This window comes from Arvicola amphibius, chromosome 1 (assembly GCF_903992535.2).
Source record: "Arvicola amphibius chromosome 1, mArvAmp1.2, whole genome shotgun sequence".
Classification (NCBI taxonomy): Eukaryota; Metazoa; Chordata; class Mammalia; order Rodentia; family Cricetidae; genus Arvicola; species Arvicola amphibius.
Genome location: NC_052047.1, coordinates 179,457,477 through 179,480,635, shown reverse-complemented (window position 1 = coordinate 179,480,635; position 23,159 = coordinate 179,457,477). Strand labels below are relative to the sequence as shown.

The following is a 23,159-nucleotide window of genomic DNA, read 5'->3' as shown; positions in this document are numbered from 1 at the left end:
TTAGACTCAAATTTTAAAGACAAGTTACCATTAAAATATATTTTAAGGGATCACCCATAATCAAATGTCCCTTTGCAGTCAAAAAATTCAAAGAAAACAGAATGATATACATAATCCAGAGGCTCCATATATTTTCAATTTTTACATGGCTTGTTTTATATTATTCTTACTGTTTCTTTAAAGTCTTTGTTTTAATTTATTTAAAAATAACTATCTTTTCTCATTATATATTGCAAATCAGTTTCCTACTCCCTCCCCTCCTCCTGCTCCCTCCACCTTCCCCCCTCCTATCCCATTCTTCATCCACTCCTCAGAGAAGGTAAGGCTTCCCATGGAGAATCAACAAAGTCCAGCACATTGTTTTGAGGCAGGACCAAGGCCCTCCCCACTATATCTAGATTGAGCAAGGTATCCTTCCAGGGAGAATGAGATCCAAAAAAAAAAAAAAACAGAACAAGCAGTAGGGATAAATCCTGGTCTCACTGCTAGTGGCTCCACTGTCTACCCCAGCCATATAACTGTCACCCACATTCAGAGGCCCTAGTTTGGTCCTATGATGCTCAACAATACTACAAGGATATTTATTCAACTATATTTATAGCATCATTATTTGTAACAGCAAGAACCTGGAGACAACATAGGTGCTCCTCAATGAAAGAGTGAAAAGAAAATGTCATCTATTTACACAATGGAGTAATACTCAGAGGTAAAAAAAATGAAATCTTGAAATTTGTATGCAAATGGATGGAACTAGAAGAAACCATCCTGAGTAAGGTAGCCCAGACCCAGAAGGAGTATGGTATGTATACACTCATAGGTGAATACTAGCTGTAAAGCAAAGGATAAGGAGTCTACAATCCATGACCCCAGAGAAGCTAAGTAACAAGGAGAACCCTAAGAGAAACATACATAGATTCCCCCTGGGAAGGGGAAATAGACAAGATCTCCTGAGAAAGTTGGAAGTGTGGGGGTGGGAGTAAAAAGGGAAGGCAGAAGGGGAAAATGAAGGAAGAAGGGGAAGGAGGAAGAGAACTAGAGGGAATGGGATGTTTTATTTTTTTTAACTATTTCTTTTTATAACTATCTATACTCATTTTCCTCTTTCTTCCAAGCCTATGTACATTTTAGTTTCCCTGCCTAGTACTACTCTCCTGCCACATAACAAAGTAGTTTCTTTATTAATCAATGGTAATAAAACATATTCACAACATACAGAGGGGAATCTCACATCAACTTGTTAACCTGTAAATATGATAATTTATATGTTGAAAAGGGCACTGTACTGATAAAAGAAGAGATACATAATTGTGCTAAATATCTTGATGTAAGTAAATTTTACAAATTATACTGGCAAGCATTGTATAATCCAAAAAAATCTTCATAAGGAAAAAAAAGTTAATAGTAGATTCTATGTTATACCAAATAAGACATTTTAATGGTACAGAATAAGTCAAAAATGTTCAAGGCCACAAGAAGTAAAATGTCAAGGAAGTGAGTTTTATTTTAACCAACTAGTTCTCAACCTATAGGTCTCAATTCATTTGGAATTGAATGACCCTTTCAAAGGGGTCACATATCAAATATCGTACACATCAAATATTTACATTATGATTCATAACAGTGGCAAAGTTATAACTATGAAATAGCAACAAGAAGAATTTGGTGGTCAGGGTTCATCACAACACGAAGAACTATATTCAAGGATCATAATATAGATAAGTATAATGGGTTAATATAAGTTATAAGAGCTAATACAAAGCCTGAGCTAATGGGCCTCTGTGTGATTTTTCTCTGGGACTTGCCGGCTGTGGGAACTGGGCAGGACAGAAACCCCAACAAGCAAGCCCTCATGTTGCATAAATCTTTGTGTTTAACTGAGATAGGCACTGTGTTTGCTGCTGCAAGGAGACTGCTTGTTCGTCCTGGCTACCCACAACCAAAATAACCACACAGAAACTGTATTAATTAAATTACTGCTTGGCACATTAGCTCTAACTTCTTTTTGGCTAACTCTTACATTTTAATTTAACCCATTTCTATTAACCTGTGTATCACCACCAGGTCATGGCCTACCAGCAAAGTTCCAGAAAGTCTATCTCTGGTGGGAGATCCATGGCATCTCTCTGACTCTGCCTTCTTCCTCCCAGCATTCAGCTTCATCTTCCCTACCTATCTAAGTTCTACCCTACCAACAGGCCAAGGCAGTTTCTTTATTCATTAATCACAGCACACAGAGGGGACTCCCACATCAGTTTGCAGCTGTAACAAAGAGAATGGCAAATAGCTTCTTCTGAGAGGTAAACATTAAAAGGTCAGTGACTGATGTCAGATTGAAAGGAAAATGTTGGCAAGAATTTAATGAGAATGAGGTATACATTTCTGTATATTTCAGTGGTCCAATAAGGCCAATGACTTCACAATCATAGCATCAAGTTGTCATCATACTTAAGGGTGTAAAGCAATGTGTGGAAATCTAGAAAATAAATTGACTAGACTTTTCAAGAACTGTGGTCTTGTTTGGGAGAGAAGAATAATACATAGAGAGCAGAATTTCTGGTGTGAAAGCATGGATTCATATTTGGTTCTAGGTAAGAATCATAATCTAGAATGACAAGTGTTTATGCTCACAGGAACACCAACTCAGGAATAGAAATCATAACACATAACACGGAAGTCTGCCTACATTAATCCTCTCATACTTCCTTTTACAGCATCACTTTTCTCTCATTCAGATCCAAACTTGAGGTCATTATTAATGAGGTTTAGCTAAAGAGCCTTTCTACCACTCACTCCTACTTTCTTTGCATATGGCGAAGAAACAAAGCATCTTGGGACATTAATTTATGACTACTTGCCATATGAACACAAAACTAACAATGGGTCAGGTTCTGCAGGTGTATGCATGGAATCCCAGAACTCAGGTGGTGGGACAGGAAGATTTTAAGTTATGTTCAACTGTACACTGAGTTTAGTGTAGAAAGTAGCGGCAGAGCTGCGTCCCGCCACCCAGTTAGCTTTAACCCGAAATAATTACATGGAAACTGTATTCTTTTAAACACTGCCTGGCCCATTAGTTTCAGCCTCTTATTGGTTGATTCTCACATCTTGCTTTAACCCATAATTAGTAATCTGTGTAGCACCACGAGGTGGTCGCTTACCAGGAGAGATCTTAACCTGCGTCTGTCTTGGAGAGGAGAAGCATGGTGACTGACTATGGCGACTGCCTGAAGCATCTGCCTTCTCTCTCCCAGAATTCTATTCTGTCTACTCCACCTACCTAATTTTCTGTCCTATTAAAGGGGCCAAGGCAGTTTCTTTATTAACCAATGAAAGTAACACATAGACAGATGACTCTCCTCCATCAGTTTAGAGACAGCCTGGACTACATGATAACATATCGAAAAGAAAACAGAAAGGAAACTTTAAAAATAGACCAGAATTATAATGCTTTTATTTAAAATACACAGGGCTAGGTGATGTTCAACTGTCACGTTTCTCAGTTTTACAGTAGTGATATTTACTAATTCAGCACTAGATAATAATTAGCATTTTTGAATTCAATAAATCATTACACAGCATAGGAAATTGTTAATGTGTTTGTCCACAACCCTGAAAATTGCCCCAAGTAAATGTACATTCCCTGGACCTTAAGGAGCTGAGGCAGTGGGAGGTGGGAGGTCAGAGAGCTATGACTGACAGAAGTGGTCAACTGTGCCCAGGAGGAAAGGGCTTCAGGGGAAAATACATTCAGATGGGAATGAAGCAGATCTGGAACTCGGGTGGCACAGAAACAAATCCATTGTTGACTGGATTCGTATCAAGGTCTTTCAGGTCAACTGGAGATTTCAGATTAAAGTTCTGTAAAATGGTGGTCAAGAATAAAAATAACTCCATTCGGGCCAGGCCTTCTCCCACACAAATTCGTTTTCCTGAAAATAAAAATAAAATAAAATAAAATAAAACAGAATATAATTAACTACTTGTGTTTTGTTGAGACATGCACTGTGTTTGCAATTATAATGAAAGAGAATTTGTGTCCCTCTTTGATAGAGTGGATGGATAAATGCATGGATAGAAAGATGGATAGATAGATGGACAGTTGTTAGATAAATGGAGAAAAGATGAACATAATTTTCTCCATGTCTAATATTAGAAAACAAAGTATTAAAATACTTGGATACAAAGCTTTAGAGGGTGGAAAAGCAGTAAAGAATACTAGACTTCCCATTCACAGGATTAAAACAAAGAAACGCTCATTTAACTACACATAGAGGTGAGTGACCATGGTGAACTCTGGGATTTAGTGGAGCACAAAAGTAGAGCTGGTGTACTCCAGAGTATATGGAGAATACAGCAGAAGAGACAGAATAACACTGCTTTGGAACCAAACGCCAGGATAATAAAAAAGACTCCCATTTATAGGAGAAAAAGTGTCACAGCACAAACAGAAATCTCCATCCTATAGAAAAAGAAATAGCTTAAATAAGCAGATAATCAGGTTCCTTCTCATCTGAGAAGCTTTAAAGAAAACCTTTATATATCTCTCAGCAAATACTAAGAGTACTAAAGCCAGCAGACATCTTGACAATCATTCTAAATTATAGAAAATAAGCTACTCTTTGGTCAGAAAACCTGACATTATCACAGATGATCATCATGGGCAGTCGACAGCTATAACTGGATAGGCTGTGGCCACCAGAGACAGGTTGCTTAGAAAAGAATCTTTGATGTGTACTGAGTGTAATATTTCATCCATTGACCATGTATTTAAATACTACTTATCTTTATATCCACAGACAAGTATAGCTCTCATGTTCATCAAAGAAATTCTTTGCAACAAAGAAAAACCATTATAGAAAACCACAACTGATCAAAATGCAGAGAACAATCTATCATTGGGTGCCTAGCTCCAGTGGATACATCTACAGCACAACTGCTGCAGCTAAGGCTCAGGGAACATTGAGATAGAGTGGGGTGGACTGTAAGATCCAGAAGACCAGGAAATGATTTGATTACCTGTTGAGAAAGGAACAAAGTAGTCACTTTTCTTAAACTTGCCATTCTCATCCAAAAAGTGACCAGGATCAAACCTCTCTGGGTTGGGGAATTCTTTGTCATCATGTAGCACAGATGACAGTGATGCTATGACAGTGGTTCCCTGTAGACAAGAGCCATAGACAAGTCAAGTTATAAAAATGTTGCTGAGGTAAGAGTAACAACAGACATGGCATAGTCAATGCTGCTGAGGAAATCATGTTCAAACAAGAGCAGAGGCATATCTAGACAGACAGATCATGCAACAAACAGGAATGTGTTGGGATCCAATGGCAGTGATCTTGAAAGAGTGTTCTCCAGTAGATTTTGAAGGACTAAGTACTGGAATATACATTTATCAACAAGATTAGCACTGGTGTCTATCACCACCTACTGCTCTACTTTATCACTGTTGCTACTGCATCATGCATGTGTGGAATGTGGCTTGAAATTTTAAATTTTTACATGTAACACCAGATGTATGTGCTCATAGGAATGTTGCATGTACATTTCTGATAAAATTAACAATGTCTTCTGGAATAGCATTGCCAAAAACATTATTCAATTATTCCATGACATGCAGTTTATTAGTCTTAAATTTAAGATATGGGTGGGATATTGATTAGATTTAGGACTGCTTGAAAAAAATTGAAGGGATAACAAAATTATAAATTTCCTAATATTATAAGAATTTTAGTCAGGGTCATCAGTTTATTTGAGGATAAATATTGAAACTGAGAAACTAATCAGATGACTCACTAAGCAGTATATTCATACGATGTCAATGGCCATGCCATAAATTTTATTGATTGCAAAAAGAGTAGAACTTCTAATGTAGAGATCTGAATATTATCTTAAGACAGAAGAAGCAGGCATATCCACTATCAACATAGTTAACACATGCCCACCTGCCTTATAATATATGAGTCCTAGAGAATATTCTTTGTCCATTTTTTTCTTCCAAAGTTATACCTGGAAACAAACTACTAGAGAACAATGACATACAAACTAACCCCAAAACTTAGTACCTAATTACATAAACTGAAAGATTTAATGGATCAATATATAAATTTTCTAAATGTGCCTATATACTTCTTAGCATCCTAATAAAACCCTAGGAGAGTCTTTTCAAAGACTGACAATCTGAACTTTAAGTTTTATTTCAAAGTGTAAACAGTCAAGAGCAACTTTAAATGGAGAGTAAATTTGGAAGGCTCTACAAATTAAGACTTGCTTCATAATTTTATTGGCTCTTAATGAAAATAGCAAAAAGTTCATCCAGCTCCAAGATTTAAAGTGTTTGTATTTCTCTTACCTGGTGGGGGCAGCAAATTGGGACCAATCATGCTATAAATTCTTAAGAATTCTAGTACAGGGGCTGGAGAGATGGCTCAGTGGTTAAGAGCACCGCCTGCTCTTCCAAAGGTCCTGAGTTCAATTCCCAGCAACCGCATGGTGGCTCACAACCATCTGTAATTAGATCTGGCGCCCTCTTCTGGCATGGAGGCAGAATGTTGTATACATAATAAATAAATAAATCTTTAAAAAAAAAAGAATTCTAGAATTCTAGTACAGATTGCTTGTGAATATACAACTTGTGGCTCGGTTGGCTTAATCTCCCTGAAGGGTTTCATAACTTCCTCTTCAACACTAATAATCTGAAATTTCAAGCTCCAATATCATGGGTTTATGATTTAATTTCACTCACTCATTTAAGAGAGAGACCATTAAGGTATAATGTAGTCAAAGGAAACTTACCTTGGGGATGACTTACCTTGGGGATGAGATAGTTTCTGAACTTAATGTCACAGGTTACTGCATGGGGCAGACTGGTAGGAAGGAGATCAATATATCTCTGAATCTCATGCAACACAGCATCAGTGTAGGGCATGTGACTCCTGTCCTGCATGCTGGGGCTTCTGTGTCTACCAATCACATGGTCAATCTCTTTCTGGACTTTGGCTAGTTCAACACAGTTAAAAATAACAGGTAAGAAGGTGGCAAATTGAACACAAGTCAGGGTTGCCTGTAGCAAGATGAATATGCCTGGCAACAATATGAAAGCATAACATATGCTAATGTAGTGATGGTTGCTATGATAAAAATACTACTATTATATATTTTAGAAGGCACAATACATAGACCTTATATAATAATTAGCATACTTAAAATCAACACTATTTCAAATAATAAACAGAACAGCAAGTGATGAAAATCAACTCTTAGAAGAAAACTATTGATCAAATATTATTAGTACCAAAACAATAAAGTACGTTTAAGAATAAATTATAGAATAAATTATAATAGCATTGTGTGCATGTTTGTATGTAGTTTCCAAAAGTATATAATATCTTCTTACTTCCCAAATATGGCCATGTGCTAACAAATTGCTCCTGAAATTTATGTTTCTATCTATTTGTGATGTGGGAGTCCCCTCGGTGTGCTGTGATTATCATTAATGAATAAAGAAACTGCCTTGGCCTGTTGATAGGGCAGAATTTAGATAGTCAGGAAAGACAGAACTGAATTCTGGAAGAAGGCAGAGTCAGAAAGATGCCATTGATCTGCTAGAAACAGACGCTGGGAATTTTACCTGGTAAGCCACTGTCAAGTGGTGATACACAGATTAATAGAAATAGGTTAAATTAAGATGTAAGTTAGCCAATAAGAAGCTAGAGATAATGTTCCAAGCAGTGATTTAATTAATACTATTTCTATGTGATTATTTTGGTTCTGGGTGGCTGGGATGAACAAGCAATGTCCTCTAACAAATATGTAGTGACTATTATTTCTTATCCATCACTGGATAAATAAACTCTTATTCATGTGGGAAAATAGTTTCATATTCTCTAGATTTATTAAATATAAACATCTTTCTCAGTTCATAGGGGAACTTTGTGATATCCATTGGTGAAATCTTTGTAACTACATAAAATTTGTGCCCTAGTAAGAAAGAAATGACTATATCCATTGTTGATGCTATCCTGAACTTAAATCTGTTTCTCTTTATCTACTTATATTTTTTTTCATTTGGGGGATTATTTTGAAATATTCAAGTAGATGTTTCAAAGTCTTGCTAATACATATCCAGTTAGGGAGAAGTCTTAGGATATCAGCCACTTATTTCCCTTTTGTTCTTGGTTCTCTCCTCACACCTTCATCTCCACTGGTTCATTCTGAACTGGATATTTTCTAGGTGTGATGCTAAGCAGCCATCCCAACAATCTCATTCTTCCCCATGTGGTCTCTAGATTACTATAGCCCATTACTTTTTATATCTGGAGGACTTGTATTCAACTACCAGCATTCATACAGTGAATAATAACCATGTATAAATTTCAATTCTAGGTATTTGATGCCCTTTTCTGATATCTGTGGGCACCAAACCTGCACATGGTACACACACATAAATGCAGGCAAAACATTCATATACATAGAATATTTTTAATTTAAGATAAAATTATTAGATACTACCCCAATAGTCTGCCATATCTTAAATAGTATTTTATGGAAACTTATTTGTAGAATGATAAATTAAATAACTTTAGAAATTCTGCCTAAATGGGAAAATAATTTTAATGGACCTAAGCTTTAGAATAGTTTCCAGGATGATGTCTCATTAAATTCTAGAATTGATATTTATTCTTCTGTAAGGAGAGTTTCTATTCCAACAAAGGAATTGTCATAATAAGGAAAAACATCCTCAAGAATATATCTTCTATTCAATATGGATTTTTCCAGTTTAAAGTAATTTGCATTTTAAAAAGAATTTATATGGACATAATCACTTCCCATAAAATCTAGGCTCTGGAAAAATACTTTACTGATCTTCTCTCCTGCCTTGCATCTTCACTTCTATGAAGCATGAGCTCTGCTGAGCTGAGAAACCTCGCTTCAGTCCTCCTGATAAATGTAGCAGATTGTAGCTGGGCGGTGGTGGCGCACGCCTTTAATCCCAGCACTCGGGAGGCAGAGGCAGGCGGATCTCTGTGAGTTCGAGACCAGCCTGGTCTACAAGAGCTAGCTCCAGGACAGGCTCTAAAGCTGCAGAGAAACCCTGTCTCGAAAAACCAAAAAAAAAAAAAAAAAATGTAGCAGATTGTAGTGGCACACACAGTTAAATTCTGAGTCTTCCCTGAGACAAACAATGCCCAGGACTCCAGGATTCTGAATTCCTTGCTTCCCACCTGTGTCCTTACCTGTGACTTCCGGGTGCTTGAGCAGGAGCAGCAGGGAGTACCTCAGTGTTGTACTTGTTGTCTCCGTCCCAGCAGCAAACAGGTCACCTGCTGAGAAGATCAAGTTTTCACAGGTAAACTCTGTCTTTGGGTTGCTCTTTTCCTAGGAATGATTTTACAGTGTTAGCCATCAAATAATTTGTCAATGTGCTTACTAGATGGAATAAAAAATGCCTTACATATGCTGAGCTTAACCTGACAGAGCATGGAGAATGCAGTAGGAGGAGAAACTAACATGTGTTCAAAAGACACGTAAACCCCCTGACCCATATTTACCTCCTATACCCAGTGTCTTGTCTGGAAAAATTATTTTCATGAGACTCCTTAGCCATATGAACCATATAGTGCATCATCTTTTCAAAGAGACAGAAACAAAAGAATTGATGCCTCATTTTCTTTTTAATGTTTTACTCAAAGCACACATAAAAAGGGAGGAGAAAAGACAAATAGTATGTTATATTAGGGATAATCACAAAGATGAAAGCCTCAATTGTAAACGTGACAAAGAAAGATGGATGATCCCTGACTTTCATGAGGGAGGTTTACTGCTTACATAAGGATAGTAAATCCAGGACACAGCAAGAATAAGGGTAGAGTTCAGTGAAATAAAATGGAGAGCTCACAAAGCAAACAAACACCTTATGTTTATGATGAGTGCCAATAGTATTCATTGGAAATAAGTAGCTTTACAACTAATGGAGCCATGACAGAAGGAGCATTCATTCATATAGGTGCCTGATAGATATCAGTCTTTAATTCCATGTCCATGTCAATCCACTTGAAGTTACACTCAGCTAACTTAAATTTTCATTTAACTTTCATCCTTGGCACTAATCATTCCCTTCTCAACCACATCCTACACTTTATATTTTGTGTAAAATTCCCTCACCTGTCCATTGCTAATATTTTAAGATTTAGTTCAATCTGCAGACACTATAGACAGTCTGACTAGATTGAGCTCCTTTTCTGAGTCTCCATGCATTGTCTGCAAAGACAATACTCATCTTTATTTCATGTTGACATTTTTTTCTAATAGTTTTGTGGTGTGGGAAGTCCTTCTGTATATGTGTTGCTTTTATTGGTTAATGAATAAATCTGTTTCAGCCAGTGAATTAGCAGAATAGAGCTAGGAGGGAAAACTAAAATGAATGCTGGGGAAAAGAAGGAAGAGTCAGTGAGAAGCCATGTAGCCACCACTGGGAACAGATGCACTGGAATCTTGCTGGTAAACCACAGCCATGTGGCAATACACAATTAATAAAAATGGATTAATTTAAGATATGATTTAGCCAGAAAGAAGCTTAAGCTATTGGCCAAACAGTATCACAAATAATATAGTTTCTGAGTGATTATTTCATGGTCTGGGCAGCCGGGAACAAACAAGCAGCCTCAGACAAAAAAAATTGGCACACCAACATGGTCCACTATATTCACATAAAACCTGAAAAACCTTAAAAAGAAATTTTACACACAAAAGAACAGAGTTAAGTACAGCTTTTTGGTAGCAGCATTTTCTTGGATAGGCTCTCTTTGCTAGAAGCAAGCAGAAGCATAATTCTTTTAAGAGAAACCTTTTGACTGCAGTAACAGCAAACACTGCAAAAACTCCTTTAAGAAGGCTTCCTGTTTCGCCAGCACAAATGGTTCTGACTTTTTCAGAAGGTCCAGCTATGGAGCATTTAAATGGGGTCTGTGAGCAGATTGCTACAACTTGCTTAATGACAAAATTGAATGGCTGTGTGCCTAAAAATAAGGCAATGTACATGGCTGTCAGAAGCAGTGAACATGCTTCTGCCATGTTGGACTGGGCAGAGCAAATGGCAGGGTTATGTTGGCCCTAGCCATGAACACTTAGCCTTCAAAATATGGGGGAGGAGGAGACTTCTGGTTATAAAATGACTACAGATACACAATAAAAACAGATTCATTAAAAATGTAATGTAAAAAAACAAAGTCTTTAAAAAGATAGAGCACAGATAGCACTCTGTCTGTAAAGAAAAGGGGTAAAGAAAAATTAGCCACATAAAGATGGGATATGCACAGGGAGTATGGATTATGTATATTATTGTGTTTTCCTTAAATTTTTTGACTATGTATGAGCTAAATACAGAGAGGCATTTTATCTTATGGGCTGCTAAACTAAACCAACATATATATTTTAAAGGTATCTTGACTTCAGAATTTGGGTCTAAGGATTTTTTGCTTTGGAAAAGAGTTTCTGCTTTTGTTTCCACAGAAGATGAGAACCTATGGACTTCTTCCAGACTAATGTGGTTTGATGGACCAAGACCAGCTGAAAGGTCACCATGAAGACCCCCAAAAATAATCTCACCCCAGCAAAAAGCAGAAAACAGTTTGGAGAGAACTATGCCAAATTCCTTAAATGATTGTTTATAAATGTTTGTTTACATTTAAAGGGGGATATGCTATAGAGATGAATACTTTGCATTGGTATGTATCTTAGTCTATTGAATCAAATTTAAGGTCAATTTTGTTTTATATATATTTCTGCTCTTGATTAGGCTATTGTGTTTGTGCAGCACATTTAAAAATGTAATGTATAATTAAGAAATAGGTTAATATATAGTTATCTATATATTCAAGTATATATATATTCAAGTATATATATATTCACGTGTGTAGTCATGTTAGTTAGGTTTTCTAGATGTATAGAAATATATTCCAGTTAGAAAGGTATTCTCCAAATCTTTCAGAGACCTTCGGAAAATGGCATTTAAAATGTTTTAAGAACTTAGGATTTTTTTCATGACAATGAGACACATCTGATCCTGGCAGCATCAGTCTACTTCAAGAGGATGATGGGCATCAAAAAGGCTCCTTACAGAGTTTGTTAACCATTTGGGCAAGAAACTGCTCTTGCCTGAACTGTTTGACTGGACTTGTAGGACCCACAGAAAAATGACTGTTGAAGCTGCCTAAAGAAGGTGATACAGTCCTTCAGAGTTTCTGCTTCAAGAAAGAGTCAGCCAGACATTCTGTAGGGCACAGAAGAAAGTGACTGACAAACTTCCAACATAGGCAGAACTGTCTTTGAAGTTTCCTGCTTCATGGAAAAGTCTGCCAGATACTATGGACCTGTAGGCTGAAGACTGGATAATCCAGTGATACAGAAGAACTTTAGGTGACTATCCAGACAGCAAGATGTCTCTGTCAATTCTAGAGTTTTGAAAGTTGCTTACAATGCACTTCATATTAACTTAGGAATATTGCATCCTTCTGGAGTCATTGATGGAGTTGAAGAATAGATAGTTTTAATTATACTTTTCCTTAGTTATGGTAAAAGATAAAGTAGATATAAATGTTGTAACTGTAATTCTTGCTTGATACCTGTCTTGTTATATATACTTTTACTATGTTAAAGTTCAAATCTTCCTTTTTATTTAAACAGAAAAGGGGGGATGGTATGGGAAGTCCTTCTGTATATGTGTTTGTTACTTCTATTAGTTAATGAATAAATCTATTTCAGCCAATGGCTTAGCAGATAGAGCTAGGCAGGAAAACTAAACTGAATGCTGGAAGGAAAAAAGGCAGAGTCAGTAAGAAGCCATGTAGCTGCCACCTAGGACAGATACACCAGAACTTTGTCAGTAAGCCACAGCCTTGTGACAATACACAGATTAATAGAAATGGGTTAATTTAAGATATAAGAATAATCCAGGAATACTCTTAAGCTATTGGTCAAACAAAATTGCAAATAATATAGTTTCTGAGTGATTATTTCTTGATCTGGATAGCCGGGAACAATCAGCCTCCCGCCAACAGTTTGGAAAGGTTTACATTCCTTAGACATATAGCATTGTATGATTATTTAGCTAGATCATTTTTATCTAAAAAATTGGGTCAATAAATTCAAATTATTTAACTTTACACTGGTATACTTACTGCAAATTCATGTACATAATATGCTAACAAAGTGTTTGTCAAATATTACTGGTCTGAACCATTCAAATATCTCTGTGAAGCGGAGACTACCCTTGGAACAATGCTCAGGCAATTAAACAACTGAATTGAAGTTTTTTTTATCATTTTACCTGCTCCATTTTGATCAGAAAGCAATCAATAAAGTCCCGAGGATTGTTAATGTCCAGTGATTCTTGGTGCTTTATCATTTTTGCCAAAAAATAATGTTTTAAAAAAGTGAAATTTTCAAGTAACTCTCTGTGTCTTCCTGGTAGATAATCAATTATAGCAGGAAAATTATTGCAAATCTACGAAAGAAAATGATACAAGTTTAAAACATAGGATGTATCTATGTGTACATTATAGTGGACCTTGGCCTGAAAAAAGAAATATAAGAATAAAATAGGTTATCCCTCTTGATGAGTGATTTTTATGTTGTATATAGAAATTGTCATTGCTTATAGAGATGCCAATAGAAGAGCACAATGAACTAGCTCACATGTGATAACCACTGCATAAACTCTCACACAATGAGAGACATCAGCTCATTCTTTTTCTACACAACCCCTTCACTAAACCTTTATACAAAATGGCATGAATTGATGTGATTTACGTTTTCTAGACTGTAACAGAAATGAAGAGGCTTGGGATATCCCGATTGGAAGCATCATCTTTGCTCCTTAATTTCCATCAGTTACTCTCAGACACAGAATAAGAATTTTAGCAGTGAGAGTCTTAAGAATTCTTGAAGTGCAACTGTGAACCTGTGCAGACCAGATGGATGATTTCTTCAGAATCATTTAGACCTATTAGCTAACTCAGCTCAGCACTGGGAAAAATTTGATGGGATCACGACACCACTCAAACATTTTGTCACTCCTGTGACAGATGTATTGGTACTTAGGATGTCAACTGCTTACTATTTAATAAACACTGCCATACTCCAGGAGTCCTGGCAATTTCAATGATGCCATACACTGTCCCTACTGGAGGAAAATATTCTCATTGCAAATTATAATATTTCTCATAAGTGTTTTGATGAAAAAAATCTCTAAAGCATTGAAAGGAGCATAAGCCTTGCTGCTAACAAATTTTCAAGATGAAACAGATTGTCCAATGAGTTATATCAGTGTCTTCTTAGCGTTGAACTAATGGTTTATGGAGAAAGTGATTTGAGGTTTAATAGAAAGTCAATGAACAGAGTCGAACAGCCCACAATTAAGCCTTCATTTTTCTAAAGAATTTTTGCAATTTCAGGGAGCACATATCTCTAAGTGGGGATTATTGGTTTTTGTTTTGTTTTGTTTTGTTTTCAAAGAAAGAAATAAGCTCACCTGAATCCAAGGAGTACTCAGAATCTCTACATTTTTATTTAAGTTGTTCATTAAGGTAAGAAAATCCTTGTCTTTATAATCAAAACGATTCTGGAAAACAATGGAGCAGATGACATTGCAGGGAGCACAGCCCAGGATGAAGGTGGGGTCACAGGGTGAGCCTGAAGAGATGGGAACAATTGTAAAATGTCACTGAAATATATGTGTGTAAAACACTGTATGCCTTAACAGATAAAAGAACTTAGAAAATTTGAGCAAGTTTTACCAACAGATGGCCTGGTAGACATAAAAATATGCATTGCATCTGCACATCATTTTTATACTTAATATTATTTCACTGATCTGGAAATTTATCCAATTCATGAAATTGAGTAAACTCACTTTTCATCTCATCCCTTTATTGACTGACCTGTCACTGCAGAGGTCTGCTGTTTTGGAAGGGGGAAAGGGACTTTTTAAATATTCAGTAATGCAAGACTTCTGGTTAGGCCCAAGTGTGTTTGTAAAGCCTCTGAACAACATGATACAATATTCATGGGAATGGAAGGCAGGGGGATCTGGGAAGGGGTGGGATGTAATTTATTCTGTTTTCTATAAATTATGCTATGCTTTTAGAAGAGAATGAACTGATAAATCTTTATTAAGATGTAGTCAAGTAAAGAAATGTGTTACACAGTAACATCCACCAAAAATTTTTGCATGGACCTGAGATATTTCAGTTGTAAAAAATAGTCCAATTAAAGACAATTATACCTTTTGGTTCTATACAAATATAATGCAGATTGTCACCATATTCACATATGTTTTCTAGTAACTTAATATTTATGTTGAGGGAAATTATTGTTCCTTAAAACATCAGAAAATAAGTTCAAAATCTAAATTCATATGGTCATTTTGGTTTTTGAAAACAAAACAGTTGGAAAAGATCTAGATTAAACACACAGCATCCTTCCATAAAACAAAAATCCCAGATTTAAAAGCTGTCCTACTTTTTTTCTACTACAAATCATACTTTCCAGATGAAGACAGAGCCAGAACACAGAATGAAAGCTCTGGCCACCCTCAAAACTTCTCAAGGACATAACAACAAGACAGAAGCCTATGATGGGTAACCCTTCACCATTGGTTTTCCTCAATTCCTCCACAAGACAGCGAGCTTCCTCTTGAACACGGTCCTCGATGCTCCTCTTCCCCATTCCAAAGTTCCTTAGAGCCATGAGTGAGAAGCGCCTCATCGCTTTCCAATTCTTCCCATTACTGAAAACAATGCCTAAAAGAAAGAGCAGAAGTGATTAGGGAGATCCCAAGTAAGGAAGGAGGTCTGGTGGGTGACTGCCACACAGAAAGCCCAGCTGGATCTGAACAAGTTTTCAAGACCCTCAAATTCCCTATGAGCCCAGCCCAACATCTAAACATGGACACATAGGGGCATGGACAATGTAGACATGTGGCCATGTAGGCACATGGGCACTTACCAAGACCTTTATTAATCTTATCAAACACTGGAATGCTTCCTCTTCCAGAAAACTCCTCCCCATGATCAATGAAGGCTTCTTTCACAGCTTCGTACCCATACAGCACCACAGCAGGCTTTCTGCCCAAGTACAGAGTGAACACAGGACCATAGACTTTTGAAAGCTGAAAATAAAAATGCAATTAAAAATAGAGCAAGAATGGATAAGGAAAGTGTGGTACATTTACACAATGGAGTACTACACAGCAGAAAAAATAACGACATCATTTTGAGTGAGGTAATCCAGACACAGAAAGACAATTATCACATGTACTCACTCATAAGTGGTTTTTAAACATTAAGTCAAGAAAACAAGCCCACAAATCACAATCCCAAAGAACCTAGACTACAATGAGGACCCTGAGAGAGACATACGTAGATCTAATCTATATGGGAGGTGGAAAAAGACAAGATCACCTGAGTAAATTGGGAGCATGGGGACCTTGGAGGAGGGTTGAAGGGGAGGGTCCCATGCCAAGAGTCTCAGCTACACCAGGACAAGCCTATTCTGGAACACAATTGAGCTCTGCTGATGAATTAGGTCGGCACAATAAATAACCAGACCGGCTCAAGAACAACAGTTATATTATTTTAATAGTTGAAAAGGGAAAACTCATGCTACAAGAGTGGGAGGTCCGAAACCCAATAGGTCCAGCGAGCACTGTGCAGAGAAAGAGAGCGGCTCACCTGGATCTACCAATATTTCTACTTGGGCCCCAGGTAGCCACACCCTAATTAGATGTGTGTTGGGGAAGCTGACCAATCTCTGGTCTGAGGGGCGTGACCCCTCTGGGGCACAAAATGCCTTTAAAAGATGCATGTTTTGTTTGTTTTGGCCTCTTGGTTCCCTGCTCTTCGCTGGAACTCTGGCTCTGTAAGTTTCTCCCATTTTCTCCTTTTATTAAAGCTGAATATTTTATATAAGGCTAGTTTGGTTATTTCCAATTGCCGACCGACCATGCCTGTTACAGATGTGATTGGTTGATAGTTTCCCCATCATCTCCCCCTTTTGTCTAAACAAGATCGATCCAAACCCAATACAACTATATACAATTGGAAGACATACCAAACATAAAATTATAAGCAATAAACAATATTAAGCAAGGAACGCATAATGAAAGTTTACTAAGCATTCTATTTCAAGGAGTCTAAATATTGCATTGAAATTAAGCTTGGTTAAATCATGAGGAAGGTAGCTACAATTATCTAATCTTTAACTCCATCAAAAATCTGAGAAGGGAAACAATATTACTTGAGTAAATTCTTGAACTTCTCAAGACTTATCATCTTTAACATTAATATAAATAACAATTTTAACTTGACACACGTTTAGTATCAAGATAAAATTTAAAACAATGTCAACAAGAGATTGGGACTTTTTTGATTCTTACATATTGGACCACTATAGAACACAACAGTTCCCTGTGTGACTTAGTTTACCGAGATAGCTACAGCTTAACAACACTAGCAAAACCCGGGTGATTAGAAATATAGCTTTAATCAGTTTTTCTTAGCTTGAACAGACCTTAAGTAGGAGAGACACTCTCTAAGCCATTTGTTCCAAGTTGTTATTATTATTATTATTTTCCAGACTGTGTAGGTCACCATCTTATTGTACCAGTTGATGGGAATATCTCATTCTCTGTTGTCTTTCTCCCAGCGATGATGGGCATCTCATTGTCCTCTACCCTAATGGCATCTGGATTAGGCCTAGGTGATATAGCTCACTCAGTGACTATAACTTCAAAGTTATCTGAACAAGTTCAGAAGACCATCAAAGACTCGGTGCTATCCTTGACCTCTCTCCAGTGCAAAATCATCTCAGTGGCTCAGGTCATATTGCAAAATGGCAGAGCACTGGCCCTCCTCACAGCAGACAAAAGAGGCACCTGCATGTTCCTGGGGGAAGAATGCTACTAATACATCAAGAAATCTGGCCTGACGGAGACCCAGGTCAAATCACTCAAGATATGGGTGGAAGGCCTCAGAGGACATAACCAACCCACTTCCTCTCCATTACTCTGGTGGCAATGCTCCCTTTTTGCCTGGGTCACCCCTATTATGGGACCAGTCATCCTCATTTCTCTGTTTTTTTCTTCTAGCCCTTTGCCTTCTTCGTTTCTTCCAGGAGCACATTACCGAGGTCTCTGAGGTGGTAGTTAACCAAATGCTCATACATCCATACCTTTCCTTGAGGTACCTTGAGACTCACAGCTCTCACCCTCCAAAGTTTTCCCATGCCAGCAAGAAACAGCCAGATCTGAACCAGTACCCATACACCCAAAGAGGTTAAAAACGTTCAGTTGGTTTGCCTGCTCACCTCTGCACAAGCTGGGAAATCCCACTGCCCTACTTCCACTAGACTGAGAAAAGTCTAAACAAAGAAATGGCACTAAAATTCCAGGTCCTCATATCTGGTAGCCAGTGCAATCCACATTTCTGATATGGCCAGCCTAGCCAAGTCCCCACCCAGGGACTTAACTCTTAACCATACTTTGGGTGCAGCCCCAGCTCCTAACTGACATGCCATCATCCCTCACCTGAGGTCTATGAAAAGCTCCCACTTTAGGCCAGGCATGCAACTTCTTTGCCCCATTCTTTGGACCAGTGAATACACCCAAGAACAATACCAAATAAACCTGCTTTTATCTGTTTCTCATCTGGTCTGATCCAGTCTTTTGCCTTGGAAGAAACATATCATCTCTACACTGCCCAAATGGCCAAGAACTGGAGACTGGATAGTCCAAACACCACTTGCAAAATAAAAAGAAAGAAATGTTTTCTATGATCTTCTGCTTTATTCATAGATTTGGTCCTTCTATGGGCATCATCGTAGATGCTTCCTCTGGCAGCAGATGAGAGTGGCTGTAGAAACCCACAACCAGACACTATTCAGAGAGAGTCTAAGCTGGAAGTCTCCATGAGGTTCCTCCCCTCAGAGATTGAAGATGGGGAAGAAAGACTGTAGAAATCAGAGGGAAACACAGCCCACAGAATCAACTAAGCAGGATTTACATGGGCTCACAGAAACTGAAGACGCAATGTTTGAGATATTTTATTACACTAAAAGCTATGTCACTGTGATTGATTTAATGAAAAACTAAATGGCCAATAGCTAGGTGAGAGGTATAGGCAGGACCTCTGGACAGAAAGCTCTGGAAAGAAGAAAGAGAGAGTTGCTAGCCAGACACAGAGGAAGCAGGGCGTACAGAAGGAAAGGTAAAAGCCACAAGCCATGTGCATCATATAGATTAGTAGAAATGGGTTTATTATAGATGAGATCTCCTGGGTAAATTTGAAGTATGGGTGGAGCAGTAGAGGGGAGGAGATGGGGCATGAGAACAGGAGGGAATGGGATGGTTGGACTGGAAGGGACAGAGGGGTGTAACAATGAAAGAGATATCTTGATATAGAGAACCATTATGAGGTTAGGGAGAAACCTGATGCTAGGGAAACTCCCAGGAACCCACAAGGATGACCCCAGCTAAGACTCCTAGCCACAGTAGAGAGGGTACCTGAACTGTCTTTCCCCTGCAATCAGCATGGTGAATACCCTAACTGTCATAATAGAGCCTTCATTCAATAACTGGATGGAAGCAGATGCAGTGATCCACAGCCAAGCACCAGGCCGAGCTCCTAAAGTCCAGATGAAGAGAGGGAAGAGGGATTACATGAACAATGGGGGTCAGGATCAAGATGAGGAAATCTACAAAGACCTGAACCAAGCTCAAGGGAACTCACAAACTCTAGACTGACAGCTGTGGAGCCTGCATGAGGCTCAACAAGGCTCTCTGCATGTGGGAGACCGTTGTGTTTTCTGGTCTGTTTGAGGGGTCCCTGGCGGTGGAATCAGGATCTATTTCTGGTGCATGAGCTGGTTTTTTGGAGCACATTCCCCATGGTGGGATGCCTTGCTCACCTTTGATGCTGGTGTTGGGGGGTGAGGTTGGTCCTGTCTTAACTGAATATACCAGGCCTTGTTGACTCCCCATGTGAGCCCTCACTCTTTCAGAAGAGCGGATAGGAAAGTGTTTGTGAACGTGGGAGGAGCAGGAGGATGGATGGGAGGGGAAATTGCAGCTGGTAAATATTAGAAAACTAGTAATAATTTCCATTTATGAATTTTCTTCAATTGCCCACCCATTAATTATTATTAAATCTACATATTTAGCATTTACATTTATCCTCTATTACAATAAAAAGAACAGAAATATCACAATTTATCATCCAGTGTCCAAAATATCAAACTGTAGAAATCGCAAATTCAAACACTTGTCTACTTTGTGCTTCATACTTGAGTAATGAATTCCTCATCTGCTGATGCACACCATGAATTTAATGCCCAGGTGACTGCTTCAGCATAACCTACACACTCTCTTCATAAAGGTCCTAAATCAAGACCTCCAGCATTAGCTAGAATATTCTGTACTTTCAAGGGATGTTAAGATGTCTTCATCACCCAGGTTTCATTGCTATCTACAAGCATTACAAAGAAAAACTCTCTAGAAGGTGCAGCATTTTCCAGAAACAAGTTCTGACATCATGCCACATTTTGTCTTCAGAAAAAAAGGGTGTTTGCAGACTTTGAAGAAATCTAATAGCAACTATTGAGCCCTAACTGACTATTTGCTCCTAACATTTCTTATGTTGTTCAGACCCATAATTTTCTGGACACTGAACAAAGGTTGAATTCTTCACAGAGATTCTATTTGTTTTCCGGTTCTACATACAATGCACGGCTAAGATATGTGAAGGAAATCTGTCTGATTACTTCCTTTGTTTTACTTTCAGCCAGCAGCCAGAAGTTTTAAGGAGGAAAAAATATTTACAACTTTTGACACACTGTGATTTTTATTCTACAACCTCTCAGGTTTAACTAGCCATATCATGTTTCCTCATTCTATGATTCTGACAATGATGTGATGAAAACGTAGCTGGGACATCAAGCTTAGGTGACAAATTTACAATTATGTGTCACATAGAACATGCACAGTCATATACTTCACTTAAACAATGGGATATTTCCTTCCCTTGAAATGCTACTCAGAAAGCCAAGCATGTACTTACATTCTTCAGTGATTTGCTGATGTCCTTAAGGTCTACCTGAAGAATATTTCCGATGATTGGGAGAGGAGTGGGGCCAGGAGGAAGCTTTCTTCTCTCAGAGCTCTGCCTCCATAGTGAAAGAAGAAACAGACATGAGAGAACAAGCCCCAGAAGCCCACCTAGAGTCATCACTGCTTTCTCTGCTTACTGACATGAATGTGTGCTTACAATACAAAGCTTATATAATAAAGCCTGCAATTCCACCCATGAGTCTCTGATACAAAACAGACCAACCAGGGACAAGACTTTATCTCTCCTCCAAGTGGACCTTGTTCCAACATAGTGATTAAAGAAAATATTGACTCTATTGCTGTCATTTATACCAAAGCAGATACTGTAGATTGTGGCTTAATTGTCATGGGCTGGGTTCCAAGAATTTGGGTGAAAAGCTTTTCCTATATGTAGCTGCAATTGGAAAAGAAAAAATTGAAGCTATCTCATGATAAAAAAAAGTTTAAAATTTGTGCAAAATTAGGGATTCTCAAGTTAATGAACCCCAGAGAACATACTATATTTCAGAAATTCGGTATTTTATATAACCTGCAAATACATAGAAATATTATATTATATGAAACACTGAATCTTCTTCCCCAATACCACAATAAAATAAGTTTACAAATAATATACTAATGTTGCAAAGACACAAACATATAATATCAAACAAAACATATATTGTGAATGACAGTACACCATTTTTAATTAAACTAATGTGCATAATTTTTACCATAAATAAACTTTCAGGTGGAAATATAGATGATAACATTTTCTGTTTTAAATGTGGAAAGGAACTGTCAGGAAGCCTGTCATTCTAGCACAGCTCCTGCAAGCGAAGTGTATTTAAAAGCAGGTCTGATAACCACTGCTATTCACCATTGCTTACGGCTCAGAATAATTCCATCAAACAAAAAAATTATCTCACAATAGGAATTACACTGTTGCACTTCGTTTGCTCTTGTTGTAAAGTCAGAAGTTTCACATAAAACAGAAGCACCCCATTTGACTTCAAGGATAATACAGTAGGCTACTCTCACAAACAAAAAATAAGAATGACTCTTGCTCTCCGTAACGAAGAAAGACTGAATCTCAGAGAACTTTTTGATGACATCTTGGGAAATCGCAAACCTCAAAATGTTACTAAGATATTTTCATTCATTTACATTCTTCAGTGATTTGCTGATGCCCTTAAGATCAACCTGAAGAATATTTTCGTTGATTGGGAGAGGAGTGGGGCCAGGAGGAAGCTTTCTTCTCTCAGAGCTCTGCCTCCATAGTGAAGGGAGAAACAGACATGAGAGAACAAGCCCCAGAAGCACACCTAGAGTTACTTTCACAAATAAAATTCTGAAATACACAATAAGAAAGCAAATTTATCAGCAGAACAATTGCGTGCAATGGAAGATGAGCGCTGTACTCCAAATATGCCATGACTCCCTTTGGCTCATACGTTTGAACACTTGGAGGCACAGTTTTAAAAGAATATGAATTCTTTAGAAGACAGAATTTTGTCCAAGGAAGAGGGTAATTTCTCCAGAGTACATGTGGGTGATGAGGCTGTACAGCCTGAATTCATCTCTTATTGCTCTCTGCTTCCTGTTCCAACAAGATGTGAAGCGTCAATGTCACCCAGTTAGACATTCCTGCTGTCAGGAGCCATCTTTCCCAGAACCTCTCCCTACATGGTTGACTGTAATACCTCATACACTGAACCAAAATAAGCTCTTCCACCCTCAAATTGCTTCATGTCAGACATTTCAACACAGCAACTAGAAAAGTAACCAATACAGAAAATTCATATAGAGAAGTGGGCCGTTCTAATACATCTAACTATGAAAATCTAGAGCTTTGGAACTGGTCTGATAGAAGACTGCCTATGAGTTTGGAGATGTGAGCTAGGAAGGGTTAGAGTGGTATACCAGAGCATAGTGGGCATTCTGATAGGAGTTTGGAGAACTAAAGCAATGAGGGTACGTGGGCCATGGAAGACTGTTTCACGAGGTTTCTGACGGGAAATGT

The 23,159-nt window shown here is 37.9% G+C and overlaps 1 protein-coding gene across 4 annotated transcripts; it reads right to left on the bottom strand.

The window, feature by feature from the left end:
* Positions 1-3,429: 3,429 nt before the first annotated feature.
* On the bottom strand, positions 3,430-21,949 carry LOC119808972 (cytochrome P450 2C19-like). Of its 4 annotated transcripts, XM_038321576.2 has the most exons (9): positions 21,108-21,938; positions 16,003-16,165; positions 15,648-15,797; positions 14,528-14,688; positions 13,325-13,501; positions 9,234-9,375; positions 6,809-6,996; positions 5,017-5,158; positions 3,430-3,929 (listed from the first exon to the last, which is right to left on the bottom strand). In XM_038321576.2, the coding sequence occupies exons 1-9, from the start codon at positions 21,273-21,275 to the stop codon at positions 3,748-3,750; spliced, it is 1,473 nt and encodes a 490-aa protein (XP_038177504.1). In that variant the 5' UTR covers positions 21,276-21,938; the 3' UTR covers positions 3,430-3,747. The 4 variants fall into 4 exon arrangements, 3 of the variants coding, with proteins under 3 accessions (XP_038177504.1, XP_038177524.1, XP_038177515.1); XR_005284603.1 differs by lacking the exon at positions 3,430-3,929 and having other exon boundaries at positions 5,085-5,158; positions 5,943-6,996; positions 21,108-21,948; XM_038321596.1 differs by lacking the exons at positions 3,430-3,929; positions 5,017-5,158 and having other exon boundaries at positions 6,859-6,996; positions 9,234-9,320; positions 21,108-21,949.
* Positions 21,950-23,159: the final 1,210 nt, after the last annotated feature.